This window comes from Vipera ursinii, assembly GCF_947247035.1.
Source record: "Vipera ursinii genome assembly, chromosome: 2".
In the NCBI taxonomy this organism is placed as follows: domain Eukaryota; kingdom Metazoa; phylum Chordata; class Lepidosauria; order Squamata; family Viperidae; genus Vipera; species Vipera ursinii.
In genome coordinates, this window is record NC_139513.1 from 179,614,942 (window position 1) to 179,639,747 (window position 24,806).

General features: G+C 40.7%; 1 protein-coding gene across 2 annotated transcripts in view; it reads left to right on the forward strand.

Moving 5' to 3' along the window:
- Window positions 1–5,101: 5,101 nt before the first annotated feature.
- LOC310635594 (CD209 antigen-like protein C) overlaps window positions 5,102–24,806 on the forward strand; it is a 51,345-nt gene continuing 31,640 nt past the window's right edge. For both annotated transcript variants that reach the window (XM_083354720.1, XM_083354721.1), the window contains exons 1-4: window positions 5,102–5,954; window positions 12,788–12,892; window positions 13,646–13,756; window positions 15,642–15,704. In XM_083354720.1, coding sequence (XP_083210846.1) covers window positions 5,864–5,954; window positions 12,788–12,892; window positions 13,646–13,756; window positions 15,642–15,704 — 370 coding nt within the window. In that variant the 5' untranslated portion in view covers window positions 5,102–5,863. The remainder of the gene's footprint in view (window positions 5,955–12,787; window positions 12,893–13,645; window positions 13,757–15,641; window positions 15,705–24,806) is intronic.

The following is a 24,806-nucleotide window of genomic DNA, read 5'->3' on the forward strand; positions in this document are numbered from 1 at the left end:
AAAGCCCCCCTGGTCACGGCTCCTATATGGTCTTCAAAATTGAGCCGTGAGTCCAGGAGGACGCCCAGGTTGCAAGCCCTATCAACGGGGGGGTAACACCTCACCCCCCATCGTTAGAGGTGGAATAAGTTGGTTAACCCGAGATGCCGATATGCACAGCCACTCAGTCTTGGCGGGATTGAGACGAAGCCTGTTTCTCCCCATCCAGACCTGAACCGCCTCCAGGCACCGGGACATCACGGAGAGGGCATCGCTGGGTTGGTTCGGGGTGGAAAGAAAAAGTTGGGTATCATCAGCGTACTGGTGATACCCCACCCCGAAACCACGAATGATCTCGCCCAGCGGCTTCATATAGATGTTGAACAGGAGAGGCGAGAGGACCGACCCCTGAGGAACTCCACAAATGAGAGACCTCGGGGCGGATCTCTGCCCTCCTGTCAACACCGACTGCGAGCGGCCCTGGAGGTAGGAGGAGAACCACCGTAGAACGGTGCCTCCCACTCCCAACCCCCTGAGACGCCGCAGCAGGATACCATGGTCGATGGTATCGAAAGCCGCTGAGAGATCTAATAGGACCAGGACAGAGGAGCAACCCCTGTCCCTAGCCCTCCAGAGATCATTCACCAGCGCGACCAATGCCGTCTCCGTGCTGTGTCCGGGCCTGAAGCCCGATTGGTACGGGTCCAGATAATCAGTTTCCTCCAGGAACAGAGGGAGCTGATGCACCACCACACTCTCAACAACCTTCGCCAGAAAGCGAAGGTTGGAGACTGGACGATAGTTGTTTAAAACAGCCGGGTCCAAAGCAGGCTTCTTGAGAAGGGGCCTCATTACATTATCCACTAATAATTCCCATGAGAAGATCAGCCTGATTCTTACAAAAATCTTTTGGAGAATAGTTACACTTTATCTGAGCCCAAATGGAGCTTAAGGGTGATTGTTTTTCATCTTCATTGATGAAGCGTCTCCCAGGAGTTCTTTCTAAATATGTAGAGGTCCCAAGTTAGAGAAAGAGCACCTGAACAATTAAATAAGTAGGGAGAGAGAAGGACTTACCGTATTTTCCGGCATATAAGACGACTGGGCGTATAAGACGACCCCCTACATTTCCTGTTAAATTATAGGGTTTGGGCTATACTCGCCGTATAAGACTACCCCTCTTCCAACGCACACCAAATAAAAATTAAAAAACATCAGATTTGATTTTAATATTTTAATTCAAATGCTTATGACATGCAGGTACTTAGTAGGAAAACTGTCACTTATAAACATAAGGCTGTTTGTCATCAAACATGTAAACATAAAACAGTGCAAGTGAATTAAACTATAATAATAATAATAATTAATAATTAATAATAATAATAATAATAATAATAATAATAATTGGGAAGGGACCTTGGAGGTCATCTAGTCCAACCCCCTGCTAAGGCAGGAAACCCTATACCATTTCAGACAAATGGCTGTCCAGTCTCTTCTTAAAAACTTCCAGTGTTGGAGCATTCATCACTTCTGGAGGCAGGATGTTCCACTGGTTAATTGTTCTAACTGTCAGGAAGTTTCTCCTTAGTTCTAGGTTGCTTCTCTCCTTGACTAGTTTCCATCCATTGCTTCTTGTCCTGCTTTCAGGTGCTTTGGAGAATAGCTTGGCTCCCTCTTCTTTGTGGCAGCCCCTGAGATATTGGATCACTGCTATCATGTCACCCCTCACCCTTCTCTTCGTTAAACTACACATACCCAATTCCAGCAACCGTTTCCTATTTTCCTAATTCACTTTTTCACTTTTCCTAATTCACTCTAAAGCTTTCCCTGCGCAGAGCCTTAAGTAACCCCAGCTGCCTGCAATTAGTGCAGGTTCTCATCCCACCAGGCTCAAGGTTGACTCAGCCTTCCATCATTCCGAGGTAGGTAAAATCAGGACTCAGATTGTTGGGAGCAATAAGCTGACTTTGTAATAATGCTGCTTGTGGGGGGGGGGGTGAAAACTCTAATAGGCAGGCATATACATAGAATGAAGGCTATTGCTAAGCACATTGATTTGTGCTTTAAATTGTAAGCCGCCCTGAGTCTTCGGAGAAGGGTGGGATATAAATGGGATTTAAAAAAAAGACCAAATGGGAGATCTGCTCCAGGTTTTCCAGCCAGCCCGCCCAGTTCCTGAGTCAAATGTGTCCTTAGAGCTAAGCTGCTGCTCTGGCTATGCATTCCCCACCTGCCTTTCAAGTTGCTCTTGCATTCTCCACCTGCCTACAGCTGCTCTTCAACTTTAGAAGGAAAAAAGCCCAGACCCCAGCCTGTAAAAAATCACAGACTGCAGCTTCTACTCCAATTGGTCCCGCTTTCCCTGTGCAGACTAAATGGAAGATCCACTCCAGGTTTTCCAGCCAGCCCTGTCCCTAAATTTTCAGCACCCGGCGTATAAGACGACCCCTGACTTTTGAGAAGATTTTCATGGGTTAAAAAGTAGTCTTATACGCCGGAATCTACGGTACTGCATTAGTTTGGTTCATAGGAATATAAATATTTAATACTGTAGTATGAAGAAAAGTCCAAAAGAACAGATCTAGCCAGTTGTTGTAGCTGCCCATTCAGGCCAAGCTTCCCAAATATGGAGCTGTGTATTTGGAGTTACAACTCAGCATTAAAGGCTAGTGACTAGACCTGGCTAGTGTTCCTGAGCATTGTAACCTTAGTGCATCCAGAGGGTCAAGAAGCTTCAAAGTAATGTACCTAGAAGACAACCAGAGAAAGACAGAATGGAAATGGAAAGCACTTTACCCCATTGGGAAAATTAGGTTTGGAGGATGTACTTGAATGTGAGTATTCAAATCAGCTGGATGGAAGAAGGAAAGGATACAAGGCTGCCTGGATGATAAGAGGGCGTGCAGTGGATTGCCTGCTTCCGCCTCCATTCGTATTCTGAAATTAGCTCTCACCAGCAGGCCCAACGGAAGCTCTGGATAATGGAGATATTTTTAAATTTGTTGTAATGGTTATTTGTAACCACTCAGGATTATGGTCCAAATATATAAATCTAATAAATAAATCTGATAAAAGTTAAGGTGCATACAATACAGATTTCCTTCCTTTACTTATGGAATGCTCCAGGATAAGGGCATAAATTGTTTAAATCTTCTATAAAAACAACATCTATAAAAATGACAAGACAGGAAAAGAATGAGACTTGTTATCACTTTTCCTCTGCCCCCCCGCAAAAGCATTTTTCTAGCTGCCTATCAACAGGAAGATTATTGAATCTGCCCAACATAAGACAGGAAAGATAAGTTGTTATTCTTAGTAACCACTATGTGAGAGTAACTGGCAATGTTTGGTGTAAGATAATGTAAAATTAGACATTGGTCTAACATTTTCCAGTCTCCACTACAGCCTGCTAGAATAGTGTTGCTCTCAAAATCAGTCCAATACTATCCAGCAACCAGGATGTCTAGGAAATGTTTACTTAGCTGCAAGGGCATATGACTTTTCACTGAGAATACAAAACAGCAATTACATTTGTCCCATTAAATTTCCAGTAAAATCTTAGTAATTTGTAGGAATAAAATAACTGCTTATCAAGGAATTGCTGTGGATATAGGTAGTATACTTGGACTTCAGTAAGGCATTTGACAAAGTAGACCACAGCCTGCTTCTTGGTAAGACAACAGATCACCATCAGATGGATTCGTAATTGGCTGACAAACTGTACTCAATGTGTAGTCCTCAATTGAACTTCATAAGTGACCTAAATGGACGGATTAAAAGGGAACTCACATTTACAAATGCCACCAGTTTGGGAAAATTGCTAACTTGTTGAAAAATAGACTCGAGATTCAGAAGGAACTTGATAGCCTTGAGCATTGAGCCTTACCCAATAAGATGCAGTTTAGGGGTGAGAAAAGTAAGGTTGTACAGTTAAGCCGGAAAAAAGAAATATACAGATACAGAATAGGCAGTACATAGCTCAACATTAGTAACTGTGAGGGATCCAGGTGTCCTGGTGGACTACCATTTAAGCATGGGCCATGATTGTGTTGCACTGGTTAAAAAAGGCAATGCAATTCTAGACTGCATCAATAGAGGGATAGCATCAAGATCAGAGGAAGTGATAGTACAGCTTTACACTGCACGAGACCACACCTTGAATACTGCATCCAATTCTGGTCACCATGATACAAAAAAGATACTGAGACCTTAGAGTACAGAGAATAGCTACAAAGGTGATGAAGGGTCTGGAGGCTAAACTGTATGATGAACAGCTAAGGGAACTAATTATGTCTAGCCTAACAAAGAGAAAGTGACATGATAGCTGTCTTCCAGTAATTGAAAGGCTGCTGACTTAATTTCCAAAGCACCAGAAGGCGGGACAAGAAGCAACAGGTGAAGCTCATCAAAGAGAGATCCAACCTGGAATTAAGGAGGAATTTAATTGACATTGAGAACAGTTAATCAGTGGAAGAGCATGCTTCCTGAACATGTGGGTGCTCCATTGTTGGAGATTTTCAAGAAAAGATTGGGCATCCATTTGTCCTGGATGGTATAAGGACTCCTGCTTTGGACGGGGGTGGGGGTGGGGGTTGAACTAAAAGATCTCCAAGGTCCTTTTTAGCCCTATAATTCTATAATCATATTCAGCTTTTTTTCTTTCTTTTCTTTCTTTTTGTTTGCAATTTGTTGTAATTAAAATTTTGGGTTGTTCAATTTGTTCATTTTCTAGCTAAAGTCAGAATTCCCTCAACATTCCCACTTTGAAAAACTCCAATCTATCGACCCCAGAGACTTTGTCACTAACTACACCCCTTGTAGCAATGTATCTTCAAGAATGTTAAAAGGGGGGCTTCTAACTGAGGCATATTGCTCTTCACTGTCTTAAACTTAATGATAACAGCAACAACCACACTGAACAAGCACAAACCCAGGCTGCCATGGAGTGAATTTCAACATAATTAACATCTAATTGCTTAAAACTCACCACCTTTAGGAGAACAATAAACAGTAAAAATATAACTACATGGGGAAATATCCCCTTCCAACAAACATGGCTACAAAAAAATTTGGAGGGGGAGGAGCAAGGCAACTTTGCTGGAGTTAGAAATGGAACATGTCTATGTGATCAAAAAGACTGGATAATTCTAAATATACTGTATGTGTCTCAAAAACTGCTGCTATTCTGGCAGAGTGACTGTCAAACTTCAATCTGAATAGTGAAAGGAAGAGGGAAGAATATGTAGATGGGTTCATAGAAATTGCACAACTTTCTACCATTCAGAAAGTCTGCCAGCCCTCACTTTTTTGAAACAGCAATGCCAGAAACATTACACCAAGAGATCAAGCCTGAGACATGTACCATTTTCTGTAACCCAACTAGGGCCCTTCTTAAGTCTTGGACTGTACCTTCAGCCTCTGAGTCTGTACTAAGCCCTGGGCACTTATATCACATGGATTACAATCATATGTGGCTAGTTAGAAATACTTTATTGAAATATTTGTAAACTCTGAAATATAGTGTGCACACATTTATTCATTTTCATTCATGTTAATTTTTAAGTTTCTGTTTAAAAATCTAAGTGTCCAACTTGTATTGATCCATTCTGAAGATTTCATATTTTGATCAACTCACTTGGTAGGATATATTTTCCCTTATTCACCGAATTGCTACTCTTTACATTAGGGCACTTGGGCAGGACCTACAGTAGAAAGACCTTTCTTTGTGTTTTGCTGGCATTCAGGACCATTATATAACTCCTGCCTCATTTCCTTCACATCAGCCAGTCAGTAATGATGAGCTCCTCCCACTTTGTGTGCACAGAACTTGATTAGTTGGCACATATTTTGCACAGCAAGTTTTGCAGGGGAACATTTCTACAAGATGGCATCATGGAAGGGACTTTATAGTAATATGGATGTGCTTGAGCAACAGACAGAAGACCCCAAAGTCCTTGATCAGAGAAAGTGGGCAGGTAAGTTGCAAGTATAATAACACCTGATCAAGTGGGAGTGTAAGATGGCAAACTTAGAGACACCTCTTCACCAGTATTATGCCTAATCCTAGATGTACACAGGATGAAGTTTCACTCATTTGCCTCTTTCCCTGATGCTTCCCTTCCCTTCCATCCCACCCCACCCCAAGCATACTTTTTCCTTAAGTTTTACTCCCTATTTTAGAACTTCCAGAGGAAGTGATTTATTCCTAAAGGTTTTAAGAAGTTGCTTAGCTGCCACAATACTATAGTGATGAACTGTCCTCAGTGTCAGCAGTACCTCTTACAAATAACACAGGGCTGAATTATTAGTTGCTTCCTCCCTCCTCTGGAATATTTTCTACCTGAGATTTTGGGCTGCCCTAACCCTCCAGATCATTAGAAAATCTGTGAGGAGCAAGGCTACTATAACTATCCTTCTGGTTGATTAATTAGATTTAAATGTGGTTTGGGAATGTTTGATTCCTGGTGTATATATGTTTTTTATAATGTATGGTCTTGGTTTTAATTTTAGATTAGTAGGAATTTATTTTAACACAAATTATCGATTTGGGAAGTTGCACACTCTCAGAACTGGTTGATCAAAACTACTTTAAAAATTAACAAATACTTAACACTCTATTGCATAAATAATGAAAATCTGCTCTTTTTGTCCATATTTTTCTTCTTTCCTACAAACAGTATGCAAGGACGTAAAAAAGGATATAGAACCTAGAATAATAGGGTTAGAAGGTACCTTAGAGGTCTTCTAGTCCAACAGCTTCTAAAGGCAAACTCTTCCACCCTCAGGTGCTTTAGAGAATAAGTTGGCCCTCTCTTCTCTGTAACAGCTCCTCAAATACTGGAAGACTGCTCTCATGTCACCCTAGTCCTTCTCTTTGTTAGACTAGACATACTTCATTGGTACCATCCTAACTGGCAACCAGATGGTTGTTAAGGATGAGGAGAGGATTTTGCAAATCAAATAACTGGAGGAATGTTAAAATGTGCTGCAGCTATCAAAAAAGTCAATGCAGCTCAAGATCATGAGAAGTGATAATGCCACTTTATACTGCACTAATGAGGCCACACATGGAATACTGCATACAGTTCTGGTCACCATGATAGAAAAAAGACAGACCCTAGGAAGTGTGCAGAGAAGAGCAACAAAGATGATAAAAGGTCTGGAGGCTTCATACAATAATGAATAGTTGTGGGAGCTAGGTATGTCTAGCCTATCAAAGAGAAGGATTAGGTAAAGGTAAAAAGGTAAAGGTTCCCCCGCACATGTGTGCTAGTCGTTTCCGACTCTAGGGGCCGGTGCTCATTTCCTTTTCAAAGCCGAAGAGCCAGCGCTTGTCCTAGGACATCTCTGTGGTCATGTGCCCGGCATGACTAAATGCCAAAGGCACACGGAACGCTGTTACCTTCCCATCATAGTGGTCCCTATTTTTCTACTTGCATTTTTACGTGCTTTTGAACTGCTAGGTTGGCAGAAGCTGGGACGAGTAACAGGCACTCACTCTGTTATGCGGCACTCGGGATTCAACCCGCCAAACTGCTGACCTTCTGATCGACAAGCTCAGTGTCCTAACCCACTGAGCCACTGCGTCCCTTTTAAGGATTAGGTGGGACATGATAATTGTCATCCAATACTTGCGGGACTAAGGGAGAAGAAGAGATTGACTTATTTTCCAAAGGACCAATGGGTAGGACAAGAAGTAATGGGTGGAAGCTTGTTAAAGAGATATCCAATGCAGTTGATGGAGCATTTAATCAATGGAAGAGCTTGCCTCCTGAAGTTGTGGGTGCTCCATCACTGGAGGTTTTCAAAAATAAACTGGACAACCATTTGACCAGAATGGTATAAGATCTCCTGCCTTCAGCAGGAGTTTGGGCTAGAAGATCTCTGAGGTCCCTTCCAGCCCTAAGATTCTATGTATTCTATGTAAATTTTATCCATTTACCCATGGTCCATGGACCAGTACTGGGCCAGGGCATGCCAGCAACCGGTCCGCACAAATAAGCAAAGCCCCATCCATGAGATGCAGGCAGCATACAAAACCATGCCCCCTCCAGTCCACGGAAAAGCCTCTCTCCATGGAACTAGTCCCTGGTGCCCAAAAGGTTGGGGACCTCTGTTCTAAAGAGCAGAGATACAGACTCTTGAAATAAGCAGTGGGTGAATTGAGCAAAGAAGAAAATTTCTGGTCTTAGCAAAGGAGCATCTTCATGGCCATTGTTAGGGGTGTACACGATTTTTCGTATGGGCATCTCAAGCTATGCAAGTGAGAGTCCACTATGACATTAGAAAGGTGGTTTAAATAATGTTGAATGTAAATATGAACCTGAAAAATAAATAGCTCTTCCCCCGTAACCATTTACTTTTTCTGAATGCCAGTTCATTTGTGTTTTTTGTACAAATGAGGGTATATTTCTGGAGCATTTGGGATAACAATCAGCTGCATCTTTGACCCAAATTGTGCAGCACAAAACAGAAGACATTGAGCACATTCTGGATTGGGATCCTCATTACCTCATCCAATACTAATTTAAGGAAAAAATATTTTACAGACAAAAGAAAATGAACAGGAAAGTGATTTTAAGTGGAAACTGAAAATTAGATCTAGCTATTACAGAAGAAACAGAATTAATACTAAAGCACTATAGTTCCCCTAACTCTCCTTTAAGGCTTAGAGGAGATATGAGAAGGCTAAGGGGAATCATGATAGCAGTCTATAAATGAAGGGATTTCACAGGGCAAAATCTGTAAATATGTTCTCCCTGGCACCTGAGGATAAAACAAGAACTGGTGGGCAGAAGCTATATACAGCTTTACATCCAAATTTGAACTAACTGTGAGAGCTATCAGCAATAGTTTGCCTCTTGAAGTTGTGGATGCACCATCACTGGAGGTTTTAAGAAATAGCTGGATGGTTAACTATTTGTCTAGAATGGTATAAAGATTCCTATACTGGATTGAGGGTTGGACTAGAAAATCTGTGAGGTCCTTTCTAAACCTCTGTGTCATGGTTCCGGTAGATGAGACCAATTAAAAGAACTTCAAGACAAGGAATTCTTCCTCAAAGAACATTTTTATTTGGCTACAAAATAAATACAAAGGTGAACCAAGACTAAATTCCCATCCCCTTGGTTACAAAATTACAAGTTGCAATTCCCACCCCAATTAGATGTCATAAATCACATTCACCAATTATTAGAAAACACGGGCACTTCCCAGCTCTCCAGCCCGCCAAAATGCTATCAGTAGTGACCTTGGTTCCCATACACAAAATTGTTTTGGCTAACTCAGAACTACACCCCCTCCCTCATTTCTAAATATGTGGCAACCAAAAATGAAGTGAAAATGGCTTCAGGTCATTGCAGTGTTGACATTCATCTCCCTTTAAAGAAAGGAGAAATCCCACAATTTAAACAACAATAGAGGTTAAGAGTCCCCTCTTGGTTTATTTGGATGTTTGTCATAGAGTTTGTGTATCATCAGCTTTCACATCAATACTTTTTACCCAGGTGGCTTCCGATAACAGATACCCTTTCCATTGCACTAAATATTGCAATTTGCCTTTGTATAACCTAGCATCAAGAATGTGTTTTACTTCATAATGAGTCTCTCCAGCCACCACAAGCGGGCCAGGCACTTTCTTGGGAGGGGGTCTCAAAGTCAACTCCCTGAAAGGTTTTAACAGACTGCTATGAGTGGACCTTTCCTAAAAGACAAGAAAGTTTTAGTTCTACAATGACTGGGTTTATGATCTGAACTATAGGAAAGGGTCCCAGGTATTTTGGCCCCAATTTTTTGCTAGGTAACTGAAATCTTAGATACTTTGTAGAAAGATAAACCTTTTCCCCCACACAGAATGATTTCTAAGGTGCTTTTTTCTTTTCTGAGGCTTTTGTATTATCCCGAATATCTCTCCAAACAGACACCCACTGATCTAATGTTTGAGAGGTAGGGGGGTCCTGGGGGTATTCAAGCATCAGAGTAAAATTCCTTAAACAGCATAAGTTCAGTGCTGCTATGTACTGTGTTATTGTAAGCTACTTCAGCAAAAGGGAGGAGATCAGTCCAATTTGCATTCGCTTTTTCAGCTGCTCCATTCATAAAAGGATGAAAAGCTGATGACAGTCCTTGCAAGAAACCAATCAGTTTAAGAAAATCCCTCCAAAATCTGGCTGTAAATTGAACTCCCCTGTCTGAAATTATTCATTTTGGTGTGCCGTATACCATGCAGCCGATAAATATGCTTAAGGAATAACTTGGCTAGCTTCTGGGCAGATGGGAGACCAGAGCATGCTATAAAATGAGCTTGCTTTGAAAAAAGGTCAATTACAGTCCATATTACCGTATTTCTTCTACTCTCCAGTAATTCAACAATAAAGTCCATAGTGATTTCCTCCCATGGCTGAGAAGGATCTATGACAGGCTGTAATAGTCCAGGGGGCTTTCCTGGGATCCTCTTAATGGTAGCACAGACTGCACAGCTTTTTACATAGCTCTCCACATCTTTCTTTAAGCCTGGCCACCAAAATTGCCTCTGAACTAAGTGTAGTGTCTTTAAATATCCAAAGTGACCAGCTTGTTTAACGTCATGACTGCATTGGAGCACTTGGAGTCTGAGTGATTTAGGCAAATATAATTTTTTCCCCTTTCCAAGCTAACCCATCCCTATGGGTTAGGATGGTTTGATTTTCCTTGAGGAATTTGTCATTTTTCAGTTCTTGCTTTAATTTCTTTGTCAGTGGGTCGTCTGGGTTAGGGGACTTCACGTGTCATTGTTTCCAAGGGGTTATTTGAGAAATAACTTGAGGTGGTAGCATAACAGAATTTATGACTTGTTCATATTGGCTTTTATATTGAGGCAGTCTAGAGCAGATATGTCAAACACAAGGCCCGGGGGCCAGATCCGGCCCGCGAAGTGGTTTCATGTGGCCCGTGATGCCATCCTGGAAACAGTGAGGGAACGGCCCCCACTGCCTTGGCCCTGGCCCAGAGACCCTCCTTCTGCCAGAGACCCTCAGATCTGTCCCACTCCTGCCCAGGCCCCCATAGGCACCCTTGATGCAAATGATGTAGAGCTGGCCACGCCTACCCAGTAGGCCATACACACTCTAGCCATGCCCACCCAGTAGGCCACGCCCACACTGGCCATACCCACCTGGCCCCCTGAGGGCAACCACAATGCTGATGCGGCCCTCAATGAAATTGAGTTTGACACCCCTGGTCTAGAGGGAGCATCAGCTAAGAAATTTCTTCCATCTGGTATGTATTTCAGAGGAAAGTTAAAATGATTAAAATATTGCACCCAGCGTACTTGTTTAGGAGACAGTTTACAGGTAGCTTTCAATGCCTCTAGGTTTTTGTGATCAGTCCATACTTTAAAAGGCACCTTGCACCCCTCTAGGGGATGACGCCAAGTCATTAACGCCCATCTGATTGCAAAGGCTTCCTTCTCCCAAATGGCCCACTTCTCTGTGTCAGTGAGTTTTTTCTAGGTGTAGGCGCAGGGTTGTAAATTTTCTCCATGGTTTTTTTGTAACAGCTCTGCCCCCACAGCCACATCGCTGGCATCAGCTTGAATAACAAATTGCTCCTCAGGATGAGGGTGTTTGAGGATTGGTTCTGCAGCAGTCTTTTTAAATTTTCAAAAGTGGCTTGGCACTCCAGTGTAGGGGGTGACCTGGTTGTGGTTTATCCCCATCTTTGCCAGTTTTTAATAGTTCTGTAACCCCTTACAGAAAGCAATCTCAGTTTTTTTATTTGGCTACAAAATAAAAGCACATACAAAGGTGAACCCAAGATTAAATTCCCCTCCCCTTGATTACAAAGTTACAAGTTGCATTCCTCACCCCATTAGATGTCATAAATCACCATCAATTAGTAGAAAACATGGGCACTCCTCCCAGCTCCAGCCCACCAAAATACTATCAGTAGTGACCTTGGTTCCCATACATGAAATAGTTTTGGCTAACTCAGAACTACACCCCCTCCCTCCTTTCTAAATATGTGGCAACCAAAAATGAAGTGAAAATGGCTTCAGTTCAGGTTGCTGCAGTGTTGACACTCTGATTCTCTGATTTTAATATGCAAAATACTTACCATTTGTTCCAGCTTTCAGATATTGTATGACATACTGTATATGACATCATAATTTAAAACTTTGCAAAATTGCAAAATGCTGATGTCATGAAACCATTTGTGATTGTCCAGATCACTGAAGAAGATTGATTTCTGACCGTTCAGCAAAGATTCCCTACATTAATAGAACCAGTCCTGTTGATTGTAGTTGATATTAATAAGTAGATTGATAACTTTCACTTGTTTTACATTAATGACAGTAAGAGAGAAGCTTTATTCCATTTCTCTCTTTAACTTTTTATTTCTCATTACAAAATAAGAAATAGGCAAAGAGCTTGCTATCAGTGGTAGGAGATATTGTTGTGATCCCAAGAATTCATGCTAACCAGTATTGTTGTGTCTTGATTAATATGTCAATCCCAAATGCCCCACAACTTCTCAAATCTTGGTCTGGCCTTCCCTTATGATGTTGGGAAAGTCTCATCCAGGCAAGGAGGAGGGATCAAGTGGGAATTTAGCTACAAGAGATCTAGGATTGTCCCTGTCCTAAGTTCCATGAACTTTTTCTATTTGTTCCCAAGGGAGGACAAGAAGCCTGAGGAGATTCTTGTATTATATATAGAATATAATAGTCAATTTAACCTTTCATTTGTTCATGATTGCTTGTGCTTGACATACCAGTAACACAAAATGCAATCGGGAATGTCTTATTAGAATCTCCTTTGCCTCCCAACAGATTCCAAAGGGAACCCAGAGGTGGAAAGTACATATGAACCTATTGACCCAGCAATCAGACTGAATGGGAAAGAAGTAGAGCTACTACCTGCAGATTGTTCTCCAGGTATGGAAGGACCAAAAGCAAGCTTCTCAGAAAGGTCTGGGTATAGGTATTTTATTTATGAATGGGCCAAGCCTAGCTAGTTTCCATGAGAAAAGCTCAAAGCATTTGAAACCTAGAAGAAAGACAGAAAGAAGTTACTTCAGATGTCTATCTGAAGGTACATAGAATAAGCCCTTAACTCTCTATATATACTCAGTTGCTGTAGAAGAGCAGGCAGAGCTGTGGGGGGAGGGGGAGAGTTAAGCGCATTATCAGTTTAGAGTTGTTCCATTCTCACAAGCGCTCCAAGGGCAATCCCTCCTGAATTCCATTTACCCTTTCTGGCACCAATTTACTGTTGAACTTTAGTGTACCAGATTCTTGTATATAAACTTAAATAAATCTTCTGTGCTGCACTCTTATGAAGGTCCTAATTCTTTGTGCCTGAAAATTGCCCTCTTGTCATCAGGAAAGCACAAGATGCTGCCAATACATTTGGACTTCCATCACAGCCAAAATGGCCAGTATTAAGGGCTGCAGGGAAAGAGTTACAACTTTTGCAAGTTTGGGACTTCTTTCTTTTTATTGGCTTGATTTTGTTCAACTGGTAGCTTCACCATGCTAAATTTGGCCCCTTGCCCCAACTTTACATAGATTTCTCTTTAGGTTAATTCCTATTCTGTTTTAAGAGTGCTGTCATTTGTAATATGGGGCTGGAAAGGCAGTTGCTAGGAGAGCAGGAGCAACCCAAATTCTCCCCTCTGTTCTTTGCAGCATGCTGGAAACCAGCTTTCATATGCAGAGCTGGCATGGTAACTGGTGCCCTTGTGCTGACCACATCTGTGTCTCTGAACGTATTGCTGCTTGCTCTGGGACTAGTACACTGTAAGTGTTCTGCTGTATTATGATGGGTTATACTGTGGGCATCCATGCAACCCCCAGCATATTCTCTTAGAATCAGAGTGTAGAGGTGGGATTCAGGAAGTCTTCCTGGGATCTAGACTTAGGTCCACTACTTAGTGATAGAAGATAGAGCTCCTGCTTAACTTTTGGAGGGGGGAAACCTGGAGCACTCCATGGCATTTTTGGATTCCCCAAGATAGTCTCCCTTCTTTTGACTTCCACCAACTCAGAACTTGTAGGAAGCAGCGGATCCATCAGAAAAAAAATTGATGTAGCTGAAGGGTCAATTGCTAAGTATGATCCCTAGATATCCACAAAGATGACCACTGGAAGCAAAATAGTTTAAACTGCCTCTGGTGACAGGTTTGCATATTTATCATATCCATACACCATTTCAAACCATCTCTTATGCCTCTGTAGATGCCACATGTTTCTCTATTAACTGGAATAGTGATCAGTTGGGGATTGCCAGCATGGAGCCCAGGAACACCAATGTATCTGCAGACACTTCCCTTGGTGTTCAACAAGTTTCAAGTCCAGTCCCACTTGAATTTTTTACTTTTAAAAAAAATGAAAAGCAAAACAAAATCCCAATATCCAGTTGTTTTTTATTTCCAAGAGTGCCTTTGTCCCCCCAGAAAAGAGGATTGCAACTCATTGCTTTATTGAGAAGTATGCTCACCTACCCAGAAAAGGAGAAAGATAAACAGGCATAGTAAAGAGAATCTAATAGAGGAGACGTCTAGAAAGAGTTGTATCAGGTGAGATCCAAGCAAATTGCTATTTTCTCTCTGATTGTTTCTCCATCCCACCCCCACCCAGTGACAGCCATTTTGTGATTAAACACAAAAGTAGGGATTTTGTGAGAGATTTCTTCCACTCTTTCAAAATTCCAGCTATGCCCCACTGGTCTGGAAAAAAGTTGGAAGTTATTGAATTAAGGTGATGGAACAGGAAAAGGAAAACCTCAATTTAAATTCATCCTCAGTCATAGAAGCTCATGACTTGACTTTGGGCCAATCTCTCTTTCAGTCTGATGTTTATGATAAGATTGTTACTGTAGGAAAAAAGTGAAGGAGAAAGTGCTATCTAACTTATTTGAACACCTAGAGAAAAGCAGGATAGAAATCTAATGCATGAATAGCAAAAATATGCCTTAGCTTCCTTTTTACAACTGTGTTACAGACCATTCAATCTTGAAGTGCATCAAAACAAGGTAGCTTTAATTTGGTTGCATGCTTGGTTCTGCTCGAGGAATAAGAAAGTGTTCCATAATAAAGTCCAGCTGTGGCTCTGGGTAATGTGGTGGGGTAATTTTCTAAGAATACAATTGTTGTGTGTTCAGTTCTTGCAGACATTGAGCGAGACAGAGGGTTCAAACAGCAACAGGCTTTATTGAGAGTCAGAACATAACAGAAGCAATCTAATAGCTGCTGCCCAGCTATTTATACAGTTGGCCTCTAGGTGGCGACCAATAGATTTAAAGCAGCAGTTTCCCACCCACAAACCTACTTAATTGGCTGGAGACAGCCAGTCTAGTTCGGCCCAGCAACCAACACATGCAAGTGAATTCAGCCATTAGCAAACAGTTTAAACATAAGCAAGTAATTACAGCATGTAAGGCCAGTACATTACAACAATGATCAAAGAAAACCCAAGAAGGGGTAACCAGTATGAACAGGAAAGCTGATGATATTTGCATGAGCATGCTGAATAGTCCCATGTTAGTAGTCCCAATAAAAGCCAGGGGAAGACAACACTTTTAAACAGCCTCATTTGGCAAATGCTACTGTTTTGGTGGCCTCAGCATTGCCCTTTGGATTGGTAGCTCTTTCTGAGATATGTCTGCCTGTGTGTGCCTGAACAGATTCTAGGATGGTTGCTACTCTGGAACAAGCACACCAAGAGAACAAGCAGCTGCAAGAGGCAGGTGAGTATCCTGGACAGTTGGGGAAGATGGTCATAAATTAAAATTTTGCTTTGCTCTCTGAAGCATGCAAGGAACATCAATGTAACCTTTCCATCTTTTTTTGACCTAATTTGCTCCTCTTTCCTGACTATATTTCACTGTTCCTACCTTTCTTGCAAGTGTTCCTTTGATATTCCTGATCTTTTTAAAATAACTCTGAGGATTTTCTTGTTTGTTGTCATTCTCTATTGATGCAGATTTCTTTACAATTTCTTGCCCATTACTGAAAGTCTGCATGGCATGATTTTTTATTACCCTAGGTTTTCAACCTCCATCTTTCCCAGACAATCTGATTTAGATTAGAAGACTATTTGGGTCTTTTCTTTTTTGATACTGTGGAAATATTTTTCTACTTCTGTTCTGAGGAAGTCTCCTATCTCTTTCATAGCTCCCATAGTTCTCTTTTGCATACATTATGTTCAGATCAAATCTTGAGAATATATCTGCTGTTTTTGAAATGTTGTAACCCAATATTTGACACTATTAATTCATGGTCTTTTCCACAGTCTGTACTTGAAAGTACCCTGTCAGTTAGAATTACATTTCTCTATCTGCTGTTTCCTGTTATATAATCAATTTAATTCTGACATCGATCCAGTGATATTTAGAAACAGTCTGTATTTGCCTCTTGCATTTTGCAACCCAACCCAAATATTCCTGTAATTGCAGGTTCTCCAATTTTTATATTCCAATCACTAATACAGCTACGTTCTTTCTAAATGTTGCATTTATTTCCACTTGCAATTTGCATTAGAGTTTTTCAATGTCATTTATTTTTCCACCTATAATAAATGCATAAATGTATATAAAATAATCACTGAATATCCACTAATTCTGACAGGTAAAATTCTGATGTTTATTATTTAAAAATTAATACATATGAATATCTTTGTGGAGTGTCATAGCCACTCCATTCCCTTATAAGGACTGAATAATATAATCTGATTTAAAACAGCCCATTATGGTCTACCAAAGGTCCCGTCATCTTAAAACATTCAGTTTATTTCATTTCCATTTTGTCAATCTCAAGTTTCCTTGGTTCATGCTCATTACATTCTATATTCCAATTATTTATGTCTTCATATCTGTATATACATACATTTATGTCTCTACATCTAGAAATTTCTTTTTCAATAGTGACACTATCAGTTACCATCCTTTCTTGCAGCTCACATTGGGTTCTATCATCAGTTCTACTCGTGAAAACTCAGTGTTCTTTCCCAGTAAATAGAACTGGCTGGGGAATTCTGGGAGTTAAAGTCTATGTATCTTAAAGTTGCCAAGTTTGGAAAACATTGAACTAAAGGAATGCCTGCCAAACTAGGTACTCCATCATCTGTCACCTAGATTCATTTAAATGCTACAGTCATAACCATGTAGTGTTTACTAGCACCAGTACAAAAATGACTTGCCACTACCTTCTGGGTCTGATTTTGGAATTCCTGCTGCTACTTGGGTTGGTTCCCCTTCTCCGGCAAAATTCCACTGATCTTCAACCCTGTTAAGTAGTTTCTTAGCTTAGATACTAACCTTACTGTATCACCAAGAGTGACCTTGCCAGGATTTTGCCAGGACTTCCATCTCCCACTAGCAATGCACTCAAAATCACTAGTGCTCTAACTGTTCCCCCACTATGTCAAAGTGTTAATTTCTTGGGAGAGAAACAATTGGACCAATTCTCCACTGAAAGATTTTAAGCAAACTAATATTTAAATAGTAAAGTCTTTTTTTCTTCACTGGAGTATTTTCAGAACTAATGCCAGGAGAATTGCAAGCAGAAATAGGAAATGTGTTTTAATAAATAATTGTCTCATTTTTAATGTAGTTTATGAAAATCTATATGCAATTCTTCCTGTTATTTACCATTTTAGGATCATCTGGCTGGCTGTTGTTATTCAAGTTTCAAATTCATTGTTAAAATATTTATCATCTTTCTGCTTGCACTTTTAATATTAATTCTAAAAAGTACACTTGTGCCGCTTATTTTGTAAATTTTGTGTTTAGGGAGTTGCTATGTCTCTTACCTTATTTTAAGCAGCCCAATGTCTTTGAAATAAATGGAATATAAATGTTTGTGCAATAACTTAACCAAAACCAAACAAAACTGTGTTAGAACATCAGTTATTTAGACAAATATTAAAAATGTATGAAAGAGATTGGATCTTGTAGTGAGAGAGAGTCTACTTTATCAGAGTAGCAAGCTTGTGGGTCATCATTCCAGATTCCCTCTACTGCTCTGCCCTCAGTTTTAAATGGTTTGAAAAAATATTTTTAATGTATTTTGCTACTTTTTTCTTTATTAAGTGTTCTCTATCTGAATAGTTGTGTACAACTGACTTTTCCTATCTATGACTGATGAAAAATCTTACATAAATGTTTGGCATGTAATATTTGATTGTATTTCATTTGTGGGCTATTCAGATCTTATACAATTACATTAGTGTAGCGATCACATTAGTATGAATTAATAGCTGGCCCTCTCAGGCATCTGATAGTTTCTAGGACTGCCAGGATCTAAAACTGTTTCAAGTATGCCTAAAAGAGAAAGAAAAATCACATTTCAAAAAGTTGAATTGTGGGTCTTTCCTTTCCTTTGGTGCTTGTTTGATGATGCTGAGCAGAGACCTAAGTTTTTCCTCTCTGTTTTTCTCCCTCTTTCTGCCCCACTTCTGGCTCACCCTTTGTCTATCCCTCATCCACACTAACTCTGCTCCCTCTTCCAGTACCTGACCCCTTCTTATTGTTCAATGAAGCTCACAATGCTTGCATGACTATGAAAGAGCCCAACAATCTCATCAAAGTTTCCTGTGACCCTGATGTCCCAAGCCAGCACTTTCAGTGGCTCTCCAGAGGCCTCCTTCGTCATGTGACATCACAGCTATGTGTGGAAGCCTCCACAGCAAAAAACAGGGTGGCTATCCTTCTGAAGCCTTGCAATGTGCAAAGATCATTTCAACACTGGGAGTGCCGCGACCATGACCTGCTGGCCCTTCAGGGCACAGATCTGTACTTCAACTATGGCAATAGTGCCAAAAAGCTGGCAATGCTATATAGCCAAAATGGGCGCTGGAGTCGCTGGCTCATCTATGGAACATATAGCAACATCTGCAGCAGTGAGTCTCTGCAACATCTCTCTTTTTAAGGGCTTCTTCACTTTATTCAGGAAGGAAGGGTGTTGGTGCTTGGAGGCTCTAGATGCAATGAGATCTGACAGCCAAAACTGCTGTTTATGCTATGTCTTACAGGACATGGGTCATGTCTGCAGCTATGATCTCTGCTTGGATCGTATATGGATAATGTATGGTGTCTTCTGAGAAAGGAGCAGATGGTGAAATTCAGGGATTACATATTTGGGACTGTTCATATCCTTTTTGAAGATAGTGCCTATTCTGCTTTCATCACTCTGCCTTGTTAGTGTTTACTTAATTAATTTTAATTGCTTTTAAATTAAATGAAATGAAATTTAGCCTCCATCTTGGTTCTGCCTGATTTCTGCAGTATAGTCCAAACATTTCACAAAGACCAAATAAATCTCTTGTTCTGAAATCTATTGTGGGATATACTTTACTCAGAGCTTTTATGGAGAAAAAGCTCTTTTTAACAGCGGAGGTGGGGGAATGGTTTCCTTATAAATGAAGATAGAAATATGGAATGGTAGATATGGAATTCCTAATCAGTTAGGATTTGGAGTGCTCAGTGAGCCATTCTCAGAATGGTTGGCACAGCCTATCACTAGATATTCATAATATCCTGGAAAGCAAACTTCCCTGGTTAAAGCATCCAGGAAAGCCTATCAATGGAACACATAGCAACATCCCTTCAGCTTTACTTCGCCCTTGTAGGTGGCTGGTTAGACACACTTTGAATTACAGCAATCTCACCATCCTCAGTGATTGTGAGGCTACGTTAGAGCACAGGTATTATATGAAATATGGATTGTGTTAAAGGCAAGTACCCTATATGGAGGAGAAGGGGCTGCACTTCTTTTTTTAATTAAAATAATCTTATCAGAAATCAGATGAGGCAGAGAGTCAGAGGATTGGGGGTGGGGTGGGGGCAAAATAACCATTTGAATCTTCCTAGCAGCAAAAGTTCTATATTACATGTGCTATAATTAAGGCCATTTATCTTTGTCTCGCTGATACCACCTAATCTTTTTTTTATTGAAAAGTTTTACAATACATTTTATCTTTAACAATCCCTCCCCCCCTCCCCCCACCCAACCCTTCCTAACCCTACCCCTCCCTTCCCCCCTCCCCCTCCCCAACTTCCCAGAGCTAAATACAAGGTATAAAAGTAAAAACAATAATAAACAACCATATGTTAACAACAATAAACTATTAAGTCTATCGCACTCTAGCTCATATAAAATGACTACAAGCAATACTAATATCACATAAAAAAACTTATACAAATGCTAAATGAAACTTTTTGGTCCCATATTTGTTCTGGATATAATCAATCCACTTTTTCCACTCCATAATATAACATTGTTGCGAATGGTCTTTCAAATAAGCCGAAATCTTTGCCATTTCCACCAGGTCAGAAACTTTCAGAGTCCATTCTTCTATAGTCGGCAGTTCCTCCTTCTTCCAATATTGACTTACTAAAAGTCTTGCTGCCGTAATTAAGTTCAGCCTCAACTTGGTGTCCACAACAGTAGTATCTGTAATTATGCCCAATAAGAACAATTGCAGACAAAACTTTATCCTTTGCTTAAATATCTTCACCCCTTCATGGATTACTGCCTTGTCGTGGCGAAGGGGCTTGCGTAATTCAATGAAGCTATGAGCTATGCCGTGCAGGGCCACCCAAGACGGACAGGTCATAGCTGAGAGTTCTGACAAAACGTGATCCACTGGAGAAGGAAATGGCAACCCACTCCAGTATCTTTGCCATGAAAACCCTATGGACAGTACCAAAAGGCAAAACGATATGACGCTGGAAGATGAGCCCCTCAGGTCGGAAGGCATCCAATATGCTACTGGGGAAGAGCAGAGGGCTAGTACTAGTAGCGCCAGAAAGAATGAAGCGACTGGGCCAAAGCCGAAAGGACGCTCAGCTGTGGATGTGTCTGGTGGTGAAAGGAAAGTCCGATGCTGTAAAGATTTTTTCTCCATAGGAACCTGGAATGTAAGATCCATGAATCAAGGAAAGCTGGACGTGGTCAAACAAGAGATGACAAGATTGAACATTGACATCTTAGGTATCAGCGAACTAAAATGGACAGGAATGGGTGAATTTAATTCAGATGGCCATCAGGTATACTACTGCGGGCAAGAATCCCTCAGAAGAAATGGAGTAGCTTTCATAGTCAATAAAAGAGTAGGAAAATCAATACTGGGATACAATCCTCAAAATGACAGAATGATCTCAGTTCGAATCCAAGGGAAACCATTCAATATCACAGTAGTCCAAGTCTATGCCCCAACGACCAGTGCTGAAGAGGATGAAATTGACCAGTTCTATGAAGCCCCACAGCACCTTATAGAACTAACACCCAAAAATGATGTCCTTATCATCATGGGGGATTGGAATGCTAAAGTAGGAAGCCAAAAGATAACTGGAATAACAGGCAAGTTTGGCCTTGGAATACAAAATGAAGCAGGGCACAGGCTGATAGAATTTTGTCAAGAGAATACAATGGTCATAGCAAACACTCTTTTCCAACAACCCAAGAGACGGCTCTACACATGGACATCACCAGACGGTCAACACAGAAATCAGATTGACTATATGCTCTGCAGCCAAAGATGGAGAAGCTCTATACAGTCGGTAAAAACAAGACCAGGAGCTGACTGTGGCTCAGACCATGAGCTTCTCCTTGCAAAGTTTAGGCTTAAACTGAAGAAAGTAGGGAAAAGCACTAGGCCACTCAGGTATGAATTAAATCATATCCCTGTTGAATATACAGTAGAGGTGACAAATAGATTTAAGGAATTAGATCTGATAGACAGAGTGCCTGAAGAACTATGGACAGAGGTTCGCGACATTGTACAACAGGTAGCAACCAAAACCATCCCAAAGAAAAAGAAATGCAAGAAAACAAAATGGCTGTCTGAGGAAGCTTTGCAAATAGCTGAGGAAAGGAGGAAAGCGAAAGGCAAGGGAGAAAAACATAGATATGCCCAATTGAATGCAGAATTCCAGAGAATAGCTAGAAGAGATAAGAATGCCTTCTTAAATGAACAGTGCAAAGAAATAGAAGAAAACAATAGAATAGGGAGGACCAGAGATCTTTTCAAGAAAATTGGAGAGATGAAGGGAACATTCCATGCAAAAATGGGCATGATAAAGGACCAAAATGGCAGGGACCTAGCAGAGGCAGAAGAGATTAAGAAGAGGTGGCAAAATTACACAGAAGAACTATACAAGAATGAGCTTAACATCCCAGATAATCACAATGAGGTGGTCACTGACCTCGAGCCAGACATCCTAGAATGTGAAGTGAAGTGGGCCTTAGAAAGGCTGAGCAACAACAAAGCTAGTGGAGGTGACAGTATTCCAGCTGAGCTATTCAAAATCTTAAAAGACAGTGCAGTAAAAGTGCTACACTCAATTTGCCAGCAAATTTGGAAAACTCAACAGTGGCCACAGGATTGGAAAAGATCAGTTTACATTCCAATGCCAAAGTAAGGCAGTGCCAAAGAATGTTCAAACTATCGCACCATTGCACTCATTTCTCATGCTAGTAAAGTCATGCTTAAAATCCTACAAGCTAGACTCCAGCAGTATGTGGATCGAGAACTACCAGAAGTACAGATAGGATTTCAAAGAGGCAGAGGAACTAGAGATCAAATTGCCAACATACGCTGGATCATGGAGAAAGCTAGGGAGTTCCAGAAAAACATCTACTTCTGCTTCATTGACTATGCTAAAGCCTTTGATTGTGTGGATCATAACAAACTGTGGCAAGTTCTTAAAGAGATGGGAGTACCAGACCATCTTATTTGTCTCTTGAGAAACCTATATGCGGGTCAAGAAGCAACAGTGAGAACTGGACACGGAACCAATGATTGGTTCAAAATTGGGAAAGGAGTCCGGCAAGGCTGTATACTGTCGCCCTGCCTATTTAACTTATATGCAGAGCACATCATGAGAAAGGCAGGGCTAGATGAATCAAAAGTTGGAATTAAGATTGCTGGAAGAAATATCAACAACCTAAGATACGCAGATGATACCACTCTAATGGCAGAAAGTCAAGAAGAACTAAAGAGCCTCTTGTTGCGGGTGAAGAAGGAGAGTGCAAAACTTGGGTTGAAACTTAACATTAAGAAAACCAAGATCATGGCATCCGGCCCTCTCAATTCCTGGCAAATAGATGGGGAAGAAATGGAGGTAGTGACAGATTTTGTTTTCCTGGGCTCCAAGATCACTGCAGATGGGGACTGTAGCCAAGAAATTAAAAGACGCTTGCTCCTGGGAAGGAAAGCCATGGCAAATCTAGATAGCACACTAAAAAGCAGAGACATCACCCTGTCAACAAAAGTGCGTATAGTCAAGGCTATGGTCTTCCCAGTTGCAATGTATGGCAGTGAAAGTTGGACCATAAGAAAGGCTGAGCGCCAAAGAATTGAGGCCTTTGAACTATGGTGCTGGAGAAGACTCCTGCGAGTCCCTTGGACTGCAAGGCGATCAAACTGGTCAGTCCTAGAGGAGATCAATCCTGACTGCTCTTTAGAAGGCCAGATCCTGAAGCTAAAACTCAAATACTTTGGCCACCTAATGAGAAGGAAGGACTCACTGGAGAAGAGCCTAATGCTGGGAAAGATCGAGGACAATAGAAGAAGGGGACGACAGAGAATGAGGTGGCTGGATGGAGTCACTGAAGCAGTAGGCGTGAGCTTAAATGGACTCCAGAAGATGGTAGAAGACAGGAAGGCCTGGAGGAATGTTGTCCATAGGGTCGCGATGAGTCGGACACGACTTCGCAGCTACCAACAACAACAACAAAATATCTTCTGCATATTCCACCAGATTTTAATCCAAAAAGCTTTAACCTTTTTACAGGTCCACCATATATGAAAATATGTTGCGTCTTCGCCACCACATCTCCAACATTTAGGTTGGTAGTTCGGATACATACTTGCAAGCTTTTTAGGATGTAAATTCCACCTACAAAACATTTTGTAAAAATTCTCACTTAAGTTTTGAGCTTGTGTAAATTTTACGTTCCTCACCCAAATCTTTTCCCAAGTGTCCATTGTGATAACTTCTTGAATATTCTGAGCCCACTTTATCATACAAACTTTAACAAGTTCTGTTTCTGAGTCAATTTCTATCAATGCAAGATATATCCATTTGATATGTGCTGGACCCTGATTTCTAATTTGCTTTACCAAATTTTCATCAGTCATTGAGAAACCAATTTTCTGGTCTTCTTTCCACCTGGCCCGTAATTGACCATATTGAAACCAAGTTTGAACAATCTTCTCATCTTGTAAAAAATTATACGGCTTCAAACACCATACGTTCCTCTCCAAACTTAAGATCTCCTTGTATGTAGTCACATCATGTTTGAAGCCAACATTTATGTTTTCTATTGCATGTTTTGGAATTGCCCATAAAGGTATCTTATAGTTTAGCTTATGTCTATACTTTTTCCAAACTCTCAGCAATGCCTGTCTTAAAATGTGCATTTTAAACACATTATCTACCTTCTTATCATACAATAAATACCGTATTTTCCGGCGTATAAGACGACTGGGTGTATAAGACAACCCCCTACATTTCCTGTTAAATTATAGGGTTTGGGCTATACTCACCGTATAAGACTACCCCTCTTCCAACGCACACCAAATAAAAATTTAAAAACATCAGATTTGATTTTAATATGGTAATTTTAATTCAAATGCTTATGACATGCAGGTACTTAGTAGGAAAACTGTCACTTATAAACATAAGGCTGTTTGTCATCAAACATGTAAACATAAAACAGTGCAAGTGGATTAAACTTAATAATAATAATAATAATAATAATAATAATAATAATAATAAGAAGAAGAAGAAGAAGAAGAAGAAGAAGAAGAAGAAGAAGAAGAAGAAGAAGAAGAAGAAGTTGTT